At 38.5% G+C, this 21,627-nt stretch overlaps 1 protein-coding gene across 8 annotated transcripts in view; it reads left to right on the top strand.

Moving 5' to 3' along the window:
• CCDC171 (coiled-coil domain containing 171) overlaps window positions 1–21,627 on the top strand; it is a 302,971-nt gene that overhangs the window by 2,813 nt on the left and 278,531 nt on the right. For all 8 annotated transcript variants that reach the window (XM_042913069.1, XM_042913067.1, XM_042913074.1 and 5 more), the window contains 2 exons: window positions 4,298–4,453; window positions 14,368–14,503. In XM_042913069.1, the coding sequence (XP_042769003.1) occupies window positions 4,410–4,453; window positions 14,368–14,503 (180 nt within the window). In that variant the 5' untranslated portion in view covers window positions 4,298–4,409. The remainder of the gene's footprint in view (window positions 1–4,297; window positions 4,454–14,367; window positions 14,504–21,627) is intronic.

The raw sequence follows: 21,627 nt of genomic DNA on the forward strand, positions 1-21,627 counted from the left end.
TAGTTAGTTTGGATGGGGTAGGGTGCAGGGAAGAATGAGATGTGTTTGAAAAATCTGCAGTAGTGAGTAGAAGTGCTTCCCTGACAAGCAACGCCTCACATGTTCTCTGGCTGGGCATGAACCATGTCTTGAAGGCCAGTGGCAAGGCACACAGCAGACCTATGGAGTCAGCCAATATGGGCTTGAATCCAGACTCTGTCGCGTACTAGAGACTTGACTTTGGACAAGTGATTGAATATTTTTAAGCCCTAGTTTCCTTAGATAGAAAGGGGGGACGTTAACAATATCTCCCCCTCGGGATTGGTATAGACAGAAATCAGATAATCTCTAGAAAGTTTTTAGCACTCTGTCTGGAGAGGGGATCTTTGTTACAGTTGTTGTGATGATAGTAGGAGTGGCTTTGAGGTATCATAATTTGTTTATAGATAATGGCGTATTGAGTGTTTTCAAAAGGAAAGCATTATTTACAGAGTTAGATACATATTGGAGGAAGGCTGATGTTGATTGCATGTCATAAGAAATTTGTAATTACTCGTACAGATTAGCTAAAGTGTTTATTTTAATTTGTGGCATCTCACAGGAAGTTTCAAGTAAAGCTTGGAACGCAATATGTGAGGAACCTGTAATTCTTTGACCTAACTCCTTATTTCATTGACATTTTCATTACTGTACCTAGCTACTTGCCTCATCATTCGTTATCTTCTTTTCCTTTTTTTAAAAAAAGTTTATTTACTTTGAGGAGAGAGCATGCACGTGTGCAGGGGAGAGGCAGAGAGAGAGGGAGAGAGAGAATCCCAAACAGGTCCCACACTATCAGCACAAAGCCCAATGTAGGGCTTGATCCCACGAACCATGAGATCAGGACCTGAGCCAAAATCAAGAGTCAGACACTCAACCAACTGAGCCACCCAGGCACCCCTAATTATTGTTATTACTTTTAAAGTTTTTTTTTTTATTTTTTTATTTTTTTATTTTTTTTTATTTATTTTTTATTTTTGGGACAGAGAGAGACAGAGCATGAACGGGGGAGGGGCAGAGAGAGAGGGAGACACAGAATCGGAAACAGGCTCCAGGCTCCGAGCCATCAGCCCAGAGCCTGACGCGGGGCTCGAACTCACGGACCGCGAGATCGTGACCTGGCTGAAGTCCGACGCTTAACCGACTGCGCCACCCAGGCGCCCCTAAAGTTTATTTTTATTTTTGAGGTGGGGGAGGGGCAGAGAGAGGGAGACACAGAATCCTAAGCAGGCTCCAGGCTCTGAGCTTTCAATACAGAGCCCTATGTGGGGCTCAAACCACAAACCGTGAGACCATGACCTGAGCCAAAGTCGGATGCTTAACTGACTGAGCTATCCAGACGCCCCTAAAGGAGACTTTAGATAGGATTTTTTTCTTTTGATGATGAATTTAAAAAATTGGGGTATAACTTACATCTCAAAATTCACTGTTTTAAAGTGTACAATTCATTGGTTTTTAGCATATTCACCACGTTCTACAACAATCACCACTATCTAATTCCAGAACACTTCCATCAGTCCCAAAAAGAAACCCAGAACACTCCCCAAAAGAAACCTCATACCTATTAACACTCAGACCCAGTTCCCCTTCTCCCTGTCCTCTGGCAACTACAAATCTACTTTTTGTTTCTATGTATTTGCCCATTCCATACATTTTATATGCATGGAATCACAATATGTGGCCTTTTGTGTCTGGTTTCTTTCACTTAGCATACTGTTTTCAAGGTTTACCCATGTTGTGACACATATCATTACTTAATTTTTTTTAAAGACTTTATTTGTGAGTAATCTCTACACCCAACATTGGGCTTGAACTCAATGGGTTCAAGAGTCGCATGTTCTACCAACCGAGCCAGCCAGGTGCCCCTACTTAATTCCTTTTAATTTAGCTTTCTTGGAATAACTTTATTAAATTTGGTAAACTACCTCTTCCCGTACTTCTCTGCCCAAGATAAAATCAAAACACAACACAACGGACATTATTAAAGCCCTATCCTTTTCCTGTGAGTTAGGGGTTCTGTTTGTGCATTTTGTGACACATATGTATACGTGTGTGTGTGTGTGTGTATGTGTTTCATCTTTTTCACAAAAATAGAAACATTTTATATATCTGATTTTTAGCCTTGGACATTACTGTTAAGTATAGAAGAGTTTGTTCTTTCTAGGTTTTAACTCTTTAACTTCCATTGTGTATTGTGAGGACAGTTTCTCTGAAGTCTGACCTTTGGGGGCACGGTGGTAAGGTGAAAAGATTTGGGGACTCAGTATCAGAAGAGCTTGATTGAGTCCTTAGTATCTACCATTTAGTTGGTGACTGGCTTACGCAAGTCGTTTAGCCTTTTTGAATCAGATGAGTTTCCTCAGTTGAAGTGAGGATATAAACCTCAGGTAAGATAATCTTTGCATTGCAGTGTCATAGGGGCCAGGGTTCTGCGTATGAATCACAGGTACAGGGTTTGGCACTGTATTAGGTGATCAATAAACTGACAGTGGTATTTGTTTGTCTGCCACTCTTTCCAAACTTAGTCTTTAGGGTCCATGGGGAAATAGAATTCTTCCCTCCATGTTGGTAAAAATTCCATCTTTGTCTTGGGTCACACTATTGCAGTATCGGCTAAATCACTGATTGTTTTTAAATATCCCTAGGTGTTTGTCTGTAGGAATCATTACTAGGTTCTCAGCATTGAGGTTCTGTCTCCATCTTGATTGGCAAAGCAAAGCAATGGCCTAGACCAAACTGCAGGAGGAAACAGGGCCAGGAAATCTCAGAAACAAGCCACCATAACTTTTAACGCACAAAAACAACACAAAACGGCATTCCATGAAGTCAGAAAAGCTTGCCTGAAGTTTGTCCCATTCTCAAAGTTTGTGTTCAGTAAAAGAGGGTAATAGAGAGTAGGGTTTGTGCTCAGTAACAGAAAGGTACAGTGACTGAGAACTGTATATATGCTGGATGTATTATTTCTATCTCACATATATGAGATTGATGTAATTATTCCCTTCTTAAGGTTGAGGAAACAGGCTCACACGGTAAGCCACTTGCCCACGGCAACACTCATAAAGATACTTAAAGGCATCCTAAGTCACATCTCTCCAAGTCCAAAGCTATGGTCTTTCTGGGATGTTGCACTTCTTCTAGGGATACCAAGGGACACTTCTGGGATCTTGATTATTTGTATCTGTTTGGGCTTAATTATTGTTATCTCTGTTTAAAATATTTCTCCAGAGATTCCTTCATACTATAAATGTAGTAAAGCAACTTTAAATAGTGGGCTTTGTATAATTTGGATTATCTCCCATAGAAGGGGGTTCCAGAGAGGTCAGTGTAAGTGACAACTACTCTCTTTATTCTTCCTTGGTCCCTTAAGAGAAGGACTTTAAAAATTACCATGAGATCATTTGTTGGGAGTACTTTGGTCTCTTTGATTGTAGCATTGCATTAAAAGTATCTCACTTATGCCCAGCGCCTGGGAGGCTCAGTTGGTTAAGCATCTGACTTCAGTTCAGTTCATGATCTCATGACTCCTGAGTTCGAGCCCCGAATCAGGCTCTGCATTGACAGTGTGGAGCCTGTCTGGAATTCTCTCTTTCTCCCTCTGCCCCCCAACTTGTGTGCATGCTCTCTCTCAAAGTAAATAAATAAGCTTAAAAAAATCTCATTTATGAAAAAGGCTTTAGGGACTTAAAAATGTCCCTGGACTTCACTTTCTTTCAAACTGAATTCTGTTCCCTAGAAATAGGTTCTACATTCCTTTTCTAGTTCAAGAGTAATTGGTCACTATTTAAAAAAAATTTTTTTTTAATGTTTATTTTTGAGGGAGAGAGAGAGAGAGGGAGAGGGAGAGAGGGGTAGGGGTAGAGAGAGGAAGACACAGAGTCCACAGCAGGCTGCAGGCTCTGAGCTGTTAGCACAGAGCCCTACTCGGGGCTCAAACTCATGAACTGTGAGATCATGACCTGAGCTGAAGTTGGGTGCTTAACTGACTGAGCCACCCAGGCGTCCCATTGGTCACTATTTTACTGAGATAATTTTTCCTTTTATTAGAGAAATTAGAATAATATAATAGAAACTTGTTACAAGAAGGAATATTTTTTTAACATTTTGCCATTTTTGCTTCTAATCTATCTTAAACGTAATAGCTTTTAAAAATATGAGTATTTAAATGTGTGTTATGCAATAATCTTAAAAATACAAGTAAGTTGAAGAAAAACACGAAAATCACCCGTAGTCTCAAGACTCACATATATAACCGTTGTTATATTGTTTACTATGTTAACAGACTTCAGCCCATCTAACCTGTAAGCCACAGACCTCTCAGACGGTTTTAATCATCAATAACGAAGTATATCATTGAGAAGCAGTGGGCTATTTTGAAAGTTGGAAGACTTACCATGAGTTTAAACACTTTGAGTGATGCCCCTGTTGATACCCAAAGGTAAGCCTCCAGTCTCTTCCTTTTGTTGAGGAGAGCTTTTGGGTGTAAGCAGCAGGGAGAAGTGGTTGGGGCTGCTGACTGTAAGGATTCTCGAAGTGTGCTAAGGGGGGGCGAGGCTTTGTGTGCCTGGAGGAACAGGCAGGATACTTCACAGGCACCAGAACAGTCTGTTTTCCTTGGTTAACTCATCCATGAGAGTCAGAGTGTGTGTGCTTTCTCCTGTCCTTAGAGAATTGCTTATTCGTTTCTACTTCTCTAAATCTTTTGTCCTCATATTTCTGCGGCTTCACATTTCTCTGTGGTCCCTCCTTTGGTCAGCCCTAGTCTCGGTGGCTCTGGTTCTTCCTTCTTGCCCCGGTGGTAGTTCACGACTTCTGGTCAGGCATTCCTTTGGTTTTAGCTCCCATCCCAACTGTTTTTACTTGCAGTTTGTATTCCAAGAATTGCTGTTGCTTGTCTCTTTTGCACCCCGGATATCAGCCTTTGGGGGAGGTGCCTACTTTTGGTTGATTCACCTCTAATGTGAAAAATATAAAACTCTAAGTCTGTCGTGTAAAACTGAGTCACTTTGGGGAGTGCAACCCAAAGGGTGGTTTACAAAGGAACAAGTACAGAAATTGAAAGTGTTTAGAAACTTTTATAATCACGTAACAGAGTAATTTTCTGTTCGTGGAATCTGGTAATAAAACACTTGGGGTTGTATTTTATCTGTTTTTAAAATTGCACATTTAGTTACTCATTTTATATATATTTTAGGAGCACCTTGGTGGCTCAGTCCGTTGAGACTCTGACTCCTGATTTCAGCTCAGGTCATGATCCCGGGGTCGCGGGATTGAGCCCTGCATTGCGCTCCATGCTGAGTGTGGAACCTGCTTCAGATCCTCACTCTCTCTCTCCCTCTGCCCCTCTCCCCTGCTCATGCTCCCTCTCTTACTCTCTCTAAAAAATTAAAACATATTTTACATTTTACAAGAGCATCATGTATGGGGTTGAGGAGAATAGTGCTGGCGCATGTTTAGTTTGAGAAGAACTGATCTAGACTGCCTTTTCAGCCAGGATGTGTGGGTGGGGCAAAGACCATGACTAACATGTACTTCAACTATAAATAGGATTTGCTATAGAAACATTTTCCACCTATCTTTAGAAGCTACCTTAAGTCCTTTCCGGAGAAAGGTAGGGAATAAAATATAAACTTTTTATTTTGCTGAAAGCCTTTTCACTTTTGGAGGGAACATTTTACCACATAGATATTTATCTGCCATGATTTTTAATGACTAAATCATTCTTTAGAGTTCTAGAATCTGGCTAAATGAAGTTAAACTTTGCTATATACCACTAATTTACTTTTTATTTCTATAGATTTTCTTTTTCTGAACAATTCGTATAAATGGAATCACAATATGTGGTCTTTTGTGTCTGGCTTCTTTCGCTAGGCATGTTCTTCAGGTTTATCTTATTGTTAACAGGAATCAGTATTTCGTTTCTTTTTTATTGCTGAATACTATTCTGTTGTATGGATATAGCACATTTTGGTTACCCACTCACCAGCTGACGGACATGCAGGTTGTTTCCACTTTTTGGTTATTATGAAAAATACTGTTATGAACATTTGTGTACAAGTCTTTGGGTGGAGGTGATTTCTCTTGTGTAGATTCTTAGGACCAGCATCACTTCATTGTACAGTAAGTTTATGTTAAATTTTTTTTTTAAGTTTGTTTACTTGAGAGAGTAAGAGTAGAGGAAAGGGCAGAGAGGGAGGGAGAGAGAGAATCCCAAGCAAGCTCGTCGCTGCCAGCACAGAGCCCGATGTGGGGCTCGAATTCACAAAACTGTGAGATCATGACCTGAGCCGAAACCAAGAGTCCGGCAGACCTTTAACCGATTGAGCCACCCAGGCGTCCCTATGTTAATTTTTTTAAGAAACTGCTAGGGGTGCCTGGGTGGCTCAGTCAGTTAAGCGTCCAACTTTGGCTCAGGTCATGATCTTGCAGTTTGTGAGTTCGAGCCCTGCGGCAGGCTCTGTGCAGACAGTGTGGAGCTTGGAGCCTGCTTTGAGTTCTGTGTCTCCCTCTCTCTCTCTCTCTGCCCCTCCCCTGCTCAAGCTCTGTCTCTCTCTCTCAAAAATCAATAAATGTAAAAAAAACATAAAAGAAACTGCTAGATTGTATTCTAAAATGGCTGAACCATTTTACATTTCTACCAGCAATATATGAGGGTTTTAGTTTCTCCACATTCTTGCCAATACTTATTTTCTGATCTTTTTAAAAAATTTGTTTTAATTCCAGTGTGGTTAATTAACTTGATGTGCTATGTTAGTTTCAGTTGTACAATATAAGTGATTGAATTTTTTTGATTGACTTTTTGATTATAGCCATTACAGTGAATGTGAAGTGGCATGTTATGATTTTAATTTATATTTTCCTAATGAGTAATATGTTGAGCATCTTTGTATGTGCTTTTTTTTTTTTTTGCCATTTATATATCTTCATTGGTGAAAAGCCTATTCAGATCTTTTGCTCATTTTTAAATTGGTTGTCTTTTTGTTACTGAGCTTTAGGAGTTTTTTATATATTCTGGATACAAATCTTTTATCAAATATATAATTTGCACATGTTTTCTCCCATTTGTTGCCTTGGCTTCATTTTCTTTCTTTCTTTCTTTCTTTCTTTCTTTCTTTCTTTCTTTCTTTCTTTCTTTCTTTCTTTCTTTCTTTCGAGAGCCCAAGTGCGTGTGTCCACATGCGGGCAGGGGAGGGGTAGAGAGAGAGAAAGAAATCCCAAGCAGACTCCACCCAGCATGCAGCCTGACCCCTGGGCTTGATCCCATGACTGACTGGCTTACTGACCGACTGACTGTGAGATCCTGACCTGAGCCAAAATTAAGAATTGAACACTCAACCCCATTGACTTCATTTTCTTAATAATGTCTCTTTGAAGTGCAAATGTTTTACATTTTTTTGAAGTCCAGTTCTTTTTTTTTTAAGTATGCTCCATGCCCAACGTGGGGCTTAAACTCACAACCCTGAGATAGTGTCACATGCTCTACTAAATGAGCCAGCTAGGCACCCCTCCAATTCTTTTCCTTTATGGACTATGCTTTAGGTTTCATATCTGTGTATTTATGAAATCTTTGCCCAACTTAAGGTCATGAAGATTTTTCTCCTATGTTTTCTTCTAAAAGTTATATAATTTCAGTTTTTACATTTAGGTCTGTGCTCCATTTTAAGTTATCTTTTATGTATGGTGTGAGGTAAGCGTCTAAATTAATCTTTTTGCATGTGTGGATAGCCAGTTGTTTCAGAACTATTTGTTGATAAGACTGCTTTTTCCCTATTGAATTGCCTTGACACCTTTATTGAAAATTAATGGGCCAAATATAAATTTGTTTCTAGTCTCAATTATGGTACATTGATCTACATGTCTTTTCTTAATTTAATTCCATGCTATTTGTTTGATTACTGTAGCTTTGTAGTAAGTTTTGAAATTAGGAAGTCAAAGCTCTCCCGTTTGTTCTTTTTAAAGATTGTTTTAGTTATTCTGAGTCCTTTGCTTTTCCATGTAAATTTTAAGATGAGCTTGTCAATTTTTTACCAAAAAAGCCTTCTGGGATTATGATAGGGACTATGATGAATCTGTAGATCAATTTGGAGATGATTGCCACCTTAATGGTACTGACTCTTCCAGTGCATGAATGTGAATGTGCATTGTCTTTCATTTATTTAAATCTTTAATTTCTTTAAATAATAATTTGTATTTTCACTATAGAAAGCTTACACTGCTTTTGTTAAATTTAATCCTAAATCTTTTTTTTTTTGATGCTATTATACATTGAGTTATTTTTTTAAATTTAATTTTTGAATTGTTCATTGTTAATATATGGAAATGTAATTGATTTTTGTATATTGATCTTACATTCTGTGACATTGCTAAAATCTTTTTAATTCCAGTGTTTTTGTTTCTTAATGAATTTCTTAGGATATTCTTAAAGGATCATGTCCTTTGCAATTAAAGATAGTTTTACAGGGGTGCCTGGGTGGCTCAGTCGGTTAAGTGTCCGACTTCAGCTCAGGTCACGATCTCACGGTCCGTGAGTTCGAGCCCCGCGTCGGGCTCTGTGCTGAGCGCTCAGAGCCTGGAGCCTGCTTCCGATTCTGTGTCTCCCTCTCTCTCTGTCCCTCCCCCGTTCATGCTCTGTCTCTCTCTGTCTCAAAAATAAATAAACGTTAAAAATAAATAAATAAGTAAATAAATAAAGATAGTTTTACTTCTGGGGTGCCTGGCTGGCTCAATTAATAGAGCATGTAACTCTTGATCTCAGAGTTGTGAGTTCAAGCCCCACATAGGGGCATAGAGCTTACTTAAAAAAAAAAAAAAGACAGTTTTACTTCTTCCCTTCTAATATACATTCTGTTTGTTTGTTTGTTTTCTTTCTGCATGATTGTACTGCCTAGAACCTCCAATAGAAGTGGACATCTTTGTTTTGCTCCCAGTCTTAAGGGAAGCTTTCAGTCTTTCACCAATAAGTATGCCAATTGTAGGTTTTTCATAGATGCTTTTTATCTGATTGAGTAAATTTTCTTATATCCCTAGGTTGTTGAGGTTTTTTTTTTTTAATGTATTTTTTTAACATTTATTTATTTTTGAGAGAGAGAGAGAGACAGAGTGTGAGTGGGGGAGGGGCAGAGAGAGAGGGAGACACAGAATCTGAAGCAGGCTCCAGGCTCTGCGCTGTCAGCACAGAGCCTGATGCAGGACTTCAACTCACGAAACATGAGATCATGACCTGAGCCAAAGTCGGATGCTTAACCAGCTGAGCCACCCAGGCACCCCAAGTTTTTTTTTTTTTTTTTTAAATCACAAATAGGTATTTAATTTTGTCAAATGCTTTTTCTGTATCTATTAAGATGATTGTGTAATTTTTGTCTTTTAGTAAAATGGTATATCATGTCAATTGATTTTCAGACATTAAATCAACTTTCTATTTTTGGGATAAATCCCACTTGGTCATGCTGTGTAGTCATTTTAAGATGTTGTTGGATTTGGGGGGCGCCTGGGTGATTCACTCGTTTGAGCATCCAACTACAGCTCAGGTCATGATCTCACAGTTTGTGGGTTCGAGCCCCGCGTCAGACCCTGTGCTGACAGCTTAGAGCCTGGAGCCTGCTTCGGATTCTGTGTCTCCCTCTCTCTTTGCCCCAACCCCGCTTGCACTCTGTCTCTCTCTAAAAATAAATAAACAGAAAAATATTAAAAAAAAAGATGTTGTTGGATTTGGTTTGCTAATGTTTTGTTGAGGATTTTTTGCATCTCTATTCATGAGGGAAATTGGTCTGTAGTTTTCTTTCTTGTGATGTCTGACTCACTTTGATCTTAGGTAATGCTGGGTTAATAGAATGAGCTGGAAAGTGTTTCTACCTCCTCTAAAGTTAGGATTGGTATTATTTCTTCTTTAAATGTTTGGTAGAATTTACTAGGGAAACCATCTGGACTTGGGCCTTGTTTTTAGATTTTTTAAAATTATAAATTCAGTATCTTCAGCTGTTATGAGTCTATTCAGATTTTGTTCGTTTTGGGGTTAGTTTTGATAATTTCAGTCTTTCTAGGAATTTGTTCATTTGATCTACATTGTCTAACTTGGCATACAATTGTTCGTAGTATTTATTATAATCCTTCTAGGTTGGCATTCCCTCTTTCATTGTTTATTTTTATAATTTGAGTCTTTTCTCCTTTTTGTCAATCTAGCCAAAGATTTATCAAGTTTGTTAATCTTTTCAAAGTACCAAATTTTGGTTTCATTGGTTCTCTCTATTGGTTTTTTAGTTTTATTGAAAAAAATTAACTTTACATATATACATTATTTAAAGAATCTAATGTTCTACAAGACTTACTGCTATTAGGAAAAATGACAGTACTAATTTGCTTGATCACTGTCTTGATCCCTAGAAACAATCATTTTCAACTCTCCAAGATGATTTATATTTAAAAAAATTATTATTAAAAAAATTTTTTTAATGTGACCCTCAGAATTTTTTTTTTTTTTTTTTTTTTTTTTTAATTTTAGAGAGAGAGTAGGGGAGGGGCAGAGGGAGAAAGAGAGAGAATCTTACGCAGGCTCCATGCTCAGTGCAGAGCCTGACTCAGGGCTTGATCCCACGACTCTGGGATCATGACCTGAGCTTAAATCAAGAGTTGGACGCTCAGTCAACTGAGCCACCCAGGTACTCCTTAAAAAAATTATTTTTAATTTTATTTAAAATTCTGTACTTTCTGTGTTGAAGTATAGTTGACACACAATGTTACATTGATTTCAGTACAAGATAGTGATTCAACAAGTCTATATGTTATGCTATGCTCACTAAAAGTGTAGCTGTAGCTACCATCTGTCACTATACTCTGGGCAGGGGCCAAGCTAATCTCTGTGTCATTCCAATTTTGGTGTATGTGCTGCCAAAGCGAGCACTGTCACCATACTCCGAGATGATTTTTAAAATCTGTATCTCTTAAAAATTTTTTGAAGTTTATTTATTTTGAGAAAGGGGGAGGATAAGTGGGGGAAGAGTAGAGAGAGGGGAATGAGAATCCCAAGTGGGCTCTGTGCTGACAGCAGAGAGCCCGATGTGGGGCTCAAACTCATGAACTGTGACATCATGACCTGAGGCGAGGTTGGACGCTTAACTGACTGAGCCACCCAAGTACCCCTGTATCTTAAAATTTTTTTTATATTGGTATTAGATTTTTCAGGTTTAGCCATTATCTATTGACTACAGAAGATCATAATTTCATTTTCATTCATGCTTGCCTCCTTTTTCTGTCCCCTTTATTAATATTGCAATCTTGGTTAGTTTTCAGTGTTTATGGTATTATAATTTTGGAAACTTTCTAGTTGAGCCTCTGAGTATTTAGTTTTTTCTCTCTTGTACATTGTTTTTCTTGGATTTGATAATTGTTTCATTGATTGTTTAGTTTGCTTAATTTCTATGAATTTATCATGACTTCAACCTCATGTTCCAACCAAGTTATATGATAGTTGAAATATTCTGGTTTATTTTTAATTTTAATGCCAGCATACTTCACATACAGTGTTATGTTAGTTTCACTTGTACAATATAGTGATTCAGCAATTCTGTACATTTCTTAGTGCTCATCCTGATAAGTATGTTCCTAAATCCCCTTCACCTGTTCCACCCATACCCTGGAAGTATTCTGTTGTGTTCTGTTTGCATCTTCTTCAAGAAATCACTCCTGGAAGCTGTGGCCAGTCCAGTACTCCAGCTGGGACAGATTGCCGTTTAGTGCTGTGCTTTACTGGCCAATTATTACCTGGTGCTCCTTTCTTTACCATCCTGGAAGTCCCTTTGCTGCCTTTTTTTTTTTTTTTTTTTTTGGTCTTACCCTACTTTTGGGATCCCCTGTCTTTCTCAGTTTAGGTCCTTATTTTAGTGGAATCTTCCATCAGCCACTTCATAGGAGGTAAATGTTTTGGTGCTTTGTAGGTATGAACTAGAACTTTCTCATTCCCTTGTCTTTGAAAAGTAACTTGTTGGGCATAAAATTCTAAGTGGAAATTATTTTCCCTTGGAATTTTTTTTCAGGCATTCAGGAGATTTTTCTTTCACATTTACTTATTTGGCCTTTCTTTTCTTAGTTTGTGTTTTGATTTCCAAGAGTTCTTTTTTTTTGTTCTCTGATTATTTCCTTCTTTATTACATTCAGTTTTTGTTTTATGGATATTAGACCTTCTCTTTTTGTCTGAAGATATGTTTTTTTCCTCTTTTTAAAGCTATCTTTCCCCTGCATAGTCTTTGAGGACTCTTCCCCTACCCCCACAATTTTGTCTCTTTCTAACTCTTGCTTCCTAACTTCTGGTGATCCTTAGCTGTCTGTTCACATTTAAAATAGGGTGATGCCTGGGTGGCTCAGTCGGCTGAGTGTCCAACTTTTGATTTCACGTCATGATCCTAGGGTCATGGGATTGAGCTCTGTTTCGGGCTCTGTGTCGGTCTCCACGTTGAGCGTGCTGCCTGCTTGGGATTCTCACTCTCTCTCTCTCTCTGCCTCTTTCCCTCACTCACGCTCTCACTCTCTCTCTCTCTCTCACTCTCTCTCTCTCTCAAAACAATAAAAAAAAAAAAAAATGTAGAGGGGTGCCTGGGTGGCTCAGTTGGTTAAGCATCTGACTTCAGCTTAGGTCATCATCTCACGATTAGTGAGTTCAAGCCCTGCATTGGGCTCGCTGATGTCAGTGCACAGTCTACTTCAGATTCCCTGTCCCTTCTCTTTGTACCCCTCCCCTGCTTGCACTGTCTCTCTCAAAAATAAACAAACATTAAAAAAAATGAAGGCAGGGCCTATCAAGCTGATTGGAAGCTCAGTGGGTAAGACTTTGTGTTTGTGGCATTCTCTGTAGGATGATGTAGTTAAGCTGTTCATTGGAGAACCCCTAGCATCAGTGTCTTTAGGTCTTTTTCACCTTGCTGGTTAGATTCTCTAGGGAAGATCCTTCCATTCTCTCCTTGGCTGCCATTGTTCTGGCAGGCAAGATGTTTTAGAAGACCTGGGCTCTCACTTATTACATAATTTTTGACTTGAGTCTCCTATTTTTGGTGTGAGGTTTTACACCATTTGTATCTGATGTCTCTAATCCAGAGACCTTCTGTTTTATCCTCTCCAGGGAATAAACCCTTACCTAGTGTTCTGCCAGAGTGGGGAAGAGATTGGTACCCAGTTGTGTCATCTATAGGGTACAGAATCTGAGGATCTCATTTGTTTGGCAGACTTTCAACCAATTATCTTGTTTTCTGCTCTACTTTTATCCCATTTGCAAAGCTGTTGTCAATTAATTGAGCTTTTGGGGGCTCAGGTGTAAATCGGGTTGCTTTCTCCACTTTTGGCTTTATTTAAAAAAAAAATTTTTTTAACGTTTATTTATTTTTGAGACAGGGAGAGACAGAGCATGAACAAGGGAGGGTCAGAGAGAGGGAGACACAGAATCTGAAGCAGGCTCCAGGCTCTGAGCTGTCAGCACAGAGCCCGACACGGGGCTAGAACTCATGGACCGAGAGATCATGACCTGAGCCGAAATCGGACGCTTAACCGACTGAGCCACCCAGACGCCGCCCCCCCCCCCCCCCCGACTTTTGGCTTTAAATTCAAATCTCTTATGTAAATCAATGACCACTTATCCAACTGCTTTCTAACTTCTAATATGTTATTACTGTTTTCTCATCTTATGTGTTCTTTCTCCTTGTGGATTTTTCTCTCTTAATTCTCTTTGCTGATATTTTCATTAACTTTCTAATTTTAATTTTGGGGAGAGAGTGCTTTAGTCTGCTGTTATTTTTTTTTAATAAATTTATTTATTTATTTTGAAAGGGAGGGAGAGAAAGCGCAAGTGGGGGAAGGTCAGAGAGAATCCTAAGCAGGCTCCATGCTGTCAGCACAGAGCCTGACGTGGGGCTTCATCTCATAAACTGTGAGATCATGACCTGAGCCGAAATCAAGAATTGGATGCTTAACCAATTATAACTGAGCCACTTAAGCACCCCTGGTCTGCTATTTTTAAGCCTGAATCTATATTGTTACTTACACTTCATTTTGTAATATGTATTTATTACATTTGCGGTAAGTAAAATATAGTATTTAAAAAAATAAAAAGAATTCAATATTTTTCAAAGCTACACAGCTTGTGATAGGATCATTCTTTAAGTACCATCTTGAAATGGTGGTTTCTTTCTAGCCGTACACTCCTTTGTATTTCTACCTAGATTTTGCGATCAACATTTTTTATTAGGTTGTAAGTTTCTTTAGGGCAAAAACTGTATCATGTTCCTTGTGATTTCTGAAAAATAAATTATTAGAATATCAGAAATGCTAGAGATTATACTTAGAATTATATTTTACTATCTCATTTTATAGGCTGAAGAATGCCTCCTCTGATGTAAAACAAATGTTTAAAAGTGAAACAGACTTGGATATTACTGCTGATCTCAGAAAGAAACTTCATCGGGCTAAGAAAGAAAAATTAGAAATAACAACTAAGCACAATGCAGAGGTAGAATTTTGTTCTCTCAAATAATGTTAAAAGCAGAGTTTGATTATTTTTGATTTCACTTCATGTTACAGACTCCATGTTTAACATCCCCATGACATTCTTGTGCTTAAATAGAATTATAAGAAAGAAACAGGTTTTTTTTAATACAGTGGAATTAAAGTACTTAGTTTAATGAATTATGTTTATTTGTATGTTGTCTTAAATTTATTTTAATTAATGGGTTAAACTTGATAAAAAATTAATTGATGAATGACTGTAGTGACTAAAGGATTTGTAAATTAGACATTTTTGAAATTTTAATTTAGTTTTTTATGGCTCAATTGTGGAATAGTCTTAAGTAGATTTGAGTATGGAATTTTTTTTTTAGGAGAGAGAGCAACAGAGAGCGTGAGCATGAGTTGGGGAGGGGCAGAGGGGGAGAGAGAGAGAGAGAGAGAGAGAGAGAGAGAGAATGAATCTTAAGCAGACTCCACACCCAGCATGGAGTCTGATGTGGGGCTTGATTCCGTAATTCTGGGATCATGACCTGAGCTGAAATCTAGAGTCGGACACTCAACTGACTGAGTCACCCGGGTGCCCCATGGAATTTTAAATTACAGTGTAATTCAGGGGTGCCTGGGTGGCTCAGTCGGTTGAGCATCTGACTTCGGCTCCGGTCATGATCTTGCAGTTCGTGAGTTTGAGCCCCGTGTCGGGCTCTGTGCTGACAGCTCAGAGCCTGGAGCCTGCTTCGGGTTCTGTGTCCCCCTCTCTGCCCACCCCTGATTGTGCTCTGTCTCTCTCTGTCTTTCAAAAACGAATAAACATAAAAAAAATTAAAAAAAATACAGTGTAATTCATAAATTATCCTAGTTTATTTTTGTATTATTATATCATTATATCTTTTATTAGTATGTATGTATATGTATAAATAGATATTTCATGTTATATGTATATATTTTAAAGATAGTACTTTCCCACTAAGATAATTCATAAATTATATGTTTATGTCTCTTCTGTCTGTTGTATTTTTCTCTGTTTTCTTGTTTTTCTCTGTTTAAATCTTTTTTTTTTTCTCTGTTTAAATCTTACAAGTTCTTTAAGCTTAGCTTAGCCTGGTGTGGTGGGAAGAATATCAAGTTACACAAACCTGGACTCATTTCTTGGCCCTTCCATTTACAAGATATGTGACCTGCGAGTTATTTATCCTGCTCATCATTGTTTTCCTACTGTGAAATGCTGGTCTCAGAGGGTTGTTGTGATAAGGGAAATAACATTTATAAAGTGTACACTGTAACGGTAGCTGTAATTTATTGATATTTACACATAAACAGTGTATTTACCTTCCTTCTTTGTTAGATTCTGATGCTGTCCTGTCAGGAAACCTTTTAAAACCTTCCTAGGTGAAACTAATCACTCCTTTCTTTGCTCTCCTACATCTTGTTACCGTTATAGATATTCTGGACCTAAAACATGTATTTCATGCTTACCTGCTCTTCATTCGTCTAAACTTCTTGAGAGCTGGAAGCAATGGCCATGCTTTGTCTCTGTATCTTCCATTTCTCACTGACACATAGTAGGCCCTCAGTGGCTGTGTGTTGAATAAAAAAAACCAAACTTTTTTTCAGGTTATTTAAGGAACAGTAGCTTCTGATTAAAATAACAAGCCATGAATATATGACTGTTTTATTTGTACTTTCAGTGGCAATTGAGGTAATTTTAAAGGGTAATTGAAGTAATTGCTTTTATTTGCATTGTAATATTATATACTGAATATGAAGTGATATTTGTTAAATGTATGTTATTTATAATCTTCAAAATTTATTTTTTAAAACCAAATGTACATTTTACTTGAGAATAATTGTGTCATTATAGATAATCATTCATCTATACTCTTTCACAACTATTCACAGGTGTCATCAGAAGTCTCACTTAGACCATACTATTCTCTCCCTCTTTTTTTTAAGTTTATTTATTTATTTATTTATTTAGAGAGGAGAGAGAGAGAGCGAGCAAGCACGGGTGAGGGGCAGAGAGAGAGGGGGACAGTGGATCCAAAGTGGGCTCTGTGCTGACAGCAGAAAGCCCAATGCAGGGATCAAACTCATGAACCACAAGATCATGACCTGAGCCGAAGTCGGATGCTCAACCGACTGAGCCACCAAGGCACCCTGCACTATTCTCTTTTATTTGATCAGAATGTTTTGAAATATGTGTTCACATTAAAGAGATAGGAAATTATTTCAGGGAAGAAAGATAATTCTCTCACAATAGGCAGTTACAATTGGTTCAACTCCAATTTCATATTACTATTCATTTTACTGTTTCAGTTATTTGTTTAGATAATTTTAAACTCATATAGTTAATTTTTTTTAGCCACATAATCTCTAAATATGTCCCATTATAAAGCAAGGCAGAGAGGAATGAAATTATCTAAAAACTAAGGCCATATATTAGCTTTATCGGATACTTCCAATGCTAACACACATCATGTTGGTGATCGGCCTAAAACATCTTTAAAATCTGGGCCACCCAGCTGGCTCAGTCAGTAGAGCATGCGACTCTTGATCTCAGGGTTGTTGAGTTTGAGCCCCATGTTGAGTGTAGATATTACTTAAAAATAAAATCTTAAAAAAAAGTCTATGTCCATTAGTGGATGAATTGATACAGAAATGCATGTGTATATACACACACACACACACAGAGGAATGTTATTCAGCCATAAAAAAGAATGAAATCTTGCCATTTGTGACAACATGGATGGATTTAAAAAAAATTTTTTTTTAAACCTTTATTCATTTTTGAGAGTGAGACAGACAGAGCATGAGTCGGGGAGGGGCAGAGAAAGAGGGAGACACAGAAACAGAAGCAGGCTCCAGGCTCCGAGCTCTGAGCTGTTAGCCCAGGGCCCGACGCGGAGCTCGAACTCACGGACTACGAGATCATGACCTGAGCTGAAGTTGGACGCTCAACCGACTGAGCCACCCAGGCGCCCCAATATGGATGGATTTTGAGGGCATTATGCTAAATGAAATAATTGTCAGACAAAGAAAGATAAATACAGTATGATCTCATATATGGAATCTAAAAGCAAAAACCAAATAAACAAGCTCAGATACAGAGAACAAATTGGTCATTGTCAGAGGTGGGGTGCAGGGAGTGGGCAAAATGAGTGAAGGGGGTCAAAAGGTACAAACTTCCAATTATAAAAGAAACAAGTCATGGGGCTGTAATATGCAGCATGGTGATTATAGTTAATACTATATTGTGTATTTAAAAATTGCTAAGACAGTGAATCTTAAAGTTCTTATAACAAGAAAAAATTTGTAATTATGTACAGTGACAGATGTTAACTAGACTTATTGTGGTGATCATTTTGCAATATATACAAAATATGAAATCATGTTGTGCACCAGAAACTAATACAATGTTATATGTCAATTATATCTCAGTAAAAATAAACTAAAATACATATCTTTAAAATCTCTAGGAATTTTATTGTTGTGGGTTCTTGGACGAGTTATCTAATTTTTCTGAGCCTCAGTTTTCTTTGATAGGTATGGAAAGACCAGATTTCTGTTGAGATTTACTAGTAGGCAGAGGGTATGGAGAGAGGGATTGCTTGTAAGACTCACTGCTTCCAGATGAGACTAAGTTGTGTTGATGTGGATGATTGGATGGGACAATGCCACAAGATTTTCAGTGTTGCTGTGGTTGTTAGAATCATTTGAGCACAGTAATACAGATGTGTGAAATAGGATATGCAAGCATGAAGCTATTCAGATGTCTCCTTGGCCGAGACGGTGATGATAGAGCAGGAAAATCTAGAGAAATGAGAATGGGAGAGGATAAAAAGAGCAAAAAACTTTCTTTAGCTAAAAGGTCCTGGGAACTTAGGACCGACAAAACAGTAGACTTTTTAGGCCTCAGGACCTGAAGATACTGTTTGACTGATCCAGCCAGGCCCCTTAAGAGTAGGGGTTCTTAAACTGAGGTCCTTAGAAACAGCGAAATCAAGGAATCCATGTACTTGGATGGTTTTATTAAAAATAAAATTAAAAATTTTTTTACATTTATTCGTTTTTACATAACTCATTTTGAGACAGAGAGAGACGGAGCATGAGTGAGGGAGGGGCAGAGAGAGAGGGAGACACAGCATCTGAAGCAGGCTCCAGGCTCTGAGCTGTTAGCATAGAGCCTGATGCGGAGCTCGAACCCACCAACCGTGAGATCGTGACCTGAGCTGAAGTCGGACGCTTAAAATTGACTGAACCACCCAGGCACCCCTAAAAATAAAAAATTATATTTGATGTTTATTACCCTCTAACTCACATTAAGCATTTCTTTCAGTTATGAAAGGCATAACCCAGTTAGCCCTCCTTTAACAAGCCATAGTGGTATTAGCAGTACTTTTGACTTTATCCTCACTAGAAGTCACAGACCTACAATTCAGTTATAGAAGTATTTCAAAATATTGTTTATACTTGCCACTACTTTGAAATGACAGTGGTTGTTAGACCTGTAAGTAGAGCTTGTTGTTCAGTGTGCTATTAAAGAAGTACATGATGGCATCACAAGTTGGCTTTTGTCTTATATATTTGATTTTATACTTGGATTCTTCTTGTTGTGTGTTTTATTTTATGCATTTAATTACATTATCCTGAGAAGGCTCTGCCAGATTGCACAGAGGGCCATGGCATACAAATTGTGAAAAACCTTTCTTATAGAGGCTGAGGCATGCTCTAGGGGGCATACACGTAGATACGGGGGATGACATAGTCGGCTGAGTGTAAAGGTGTTAAAGAACGCAGACATGTTTTAAAAAGGAGGGAGACACCATTTTGTGGCTGTTGAATGTATTGAAGCTTAAGCGAGAAAACAATCTCATGGGCAGAGGATATGTTTCTCTTAGCTGTGTGGGTAGCTGAAGAAACCAAATATGGTCCAGTCAGGAAAAAAGAGGGACGTTAATAGAGGGAATTGGTTGTACACATGATGGAAGACCTAGGAATCCAAATAGGGAGTGATGAGGCCATTCAGATTAGTAAGAGCAGGAAGCCCCCACCACCTCTAGACCAGAGGGCAAGTGGGAAGAGGTGATGTGATCAGAGTCCTGAAGTTGGGGCTGTCTGGTAGAAAGTAGAGCCATGGTAAGGGTTGTTCGGTGTTGGGGTGTTGGAGGGGAGGGATGGGGACATGGACCTCAAAAGAGTGCAGCTACCGCCAGAGATGCTGCTGGAAGTAGAGCTATTTGGCCGTGGAGCATGGGAATCATATAATAGAGTAGAGCGGCTGAAGGGGGTTGGGGAATGGATCTGAGATCAAACGGGCAAATGGTTGGCAGTCCACATCTTATGCTTCAGCGTTATCACCCTTATACTCGTATGTAACTCCCATACGGTAGTACCTTCCAGGCTGTACAAAGGTGCTCCCACACTCACCAAAATGGGCTTATTGGTCATTGCGTCCATCTCACAAATGGTGCATATCGTCACTACTGGGTCTTTATGTTGGGTGCCTCATGAATTTAATGGAAAAGTTATTACTACCAACATTTTTTTGTATGATGCCAGAGGGGAGGGGCAAAGAAAAAAACCACTAATATATATATATATATATACACATGTCTTTTGAGCACTTGAAATGTGACTAGTCTGAATTAAGATGTGCTGTAAATGTAAAACACTAGATTTCAGAAACTTGGTACAAAAAATGCAAAGCATGTCACGAATCATTTTTCATAGGATTACATGGGGAAATAATGGTAACCTTGGATATATTGGGTTAAATAAAAGATTAAAATTAATTTCATGTATTTATTTTTACTTTTTAAAATACTGGTACTAGAAAATTTAAAGTTACGTACGAGACTTGCCTTATGTTTCTATTGGACAGCGCTGCTTTAGATGGCTGCCCATGTCTTTAATTCCTATGTACGCCGTAATCAGATACCACCACAAATACTGGGGGTCAGACTGCTATGATTACTACTGTAATCCTGGTACCTACTGAGTACTGTGCTGGTTAATTGCTACCACTTGGACTTTGCCACTCTGGAAGTCCATTATTTCCATCGAAACTGGGGAGTTCATTTCAGTTGTGATATATTCCACCATTATCTCCACCATCTCCTGTAATCTCTGGCACATAGAGATTAGCTGCCAGAGTTTTCTAAGGGTGCTTACGTTTTCCACTCCAGTGTATTTTATAGCATTTAATTAGGAAAAGAATATCCTTTGCACTCTTGAAGAGGATGTAGTCGGGGAAAGAGGAGGTTTTGGTTTGCTCACGATGAAATCACACCCATCTCCTTAAATCTCCATATTATGTCAGGAAAGTACTGGCATTTTGACTTTATTAAGTGATTGTAGGCTGGTGTTAAGTTCAGCTTAACAGTCACCCATCCTAGTAAACTGTTGGAACTAGCTTATTAAGTCCAAATCAATCCTATGTATGTTCTGCACATTCCTACTAAAGAAGATTAGCAAGATTTTGCATTTGTTTTGCTACATAAGCTATTTTTCCTGGAGCAGGCTGCGTATTTCTCCTCCTTTGGCACACTAACATCTGGGTCAATCTATGGTGACAAAGAGTGGTGGACGTGGGTCTTCGCAAATCCTCTTGCAAGGCAACTGTTTCAGGAGCACTCGTTAGTAAGTCTTTAAGCAAGAGGCTTAATAATAATAAGCAAGGCTAATTATCCCAGGGAGGAGAAGCTGCTTTTGCTGGTAAGGGATGTGTAGGGGGATTTGGAAGTTTACAAGTTTCATGTTTGTCTAATTCCAGAAGTCCTCATCCCATCTCCTACCTTCCTACTTAATGCCCAACTGATACATACTATCTTAACATTAGAAACTTGGTGAAACTCTTCATTCAACTTGTAGTGTAATTATGCATTCCCCATAATTAGATTTTGTGTGTGGTCCTTAACCTTGTCTGCCAGGGGGTGACAAGATATAAGAAATTCTTTTAAAGTCAACATAGAGACTCTGACTTTCTGACTGTTTGAGCTGAGCTTCTAAATCTCTGAGATTATTTTGTTTTTATCTTAGTTTTCTAACATAGTCACATTTAGCCTTCCCGCTCTACAGGTCTTGAAATAAACAATGCTGCCCTAATGGTTAGGTGCAGTTGCTACCTCATTT

The sequence above is a fragment of the Panthera leo genome, chromosome D4 (assembly GCF_018350215.1).
Source record: "Panthera leo isolate Ple1 chromosome D4, P.leo_Ple1_pat1.1, whole genome shotgun sequence".
NCBI classification, from domain to species: domain Eukaryota; kingdom Metazoa; phylum Chordata; class Mammalia; order Carnivora; family Felidae; genus Panthera; species Panthera leo.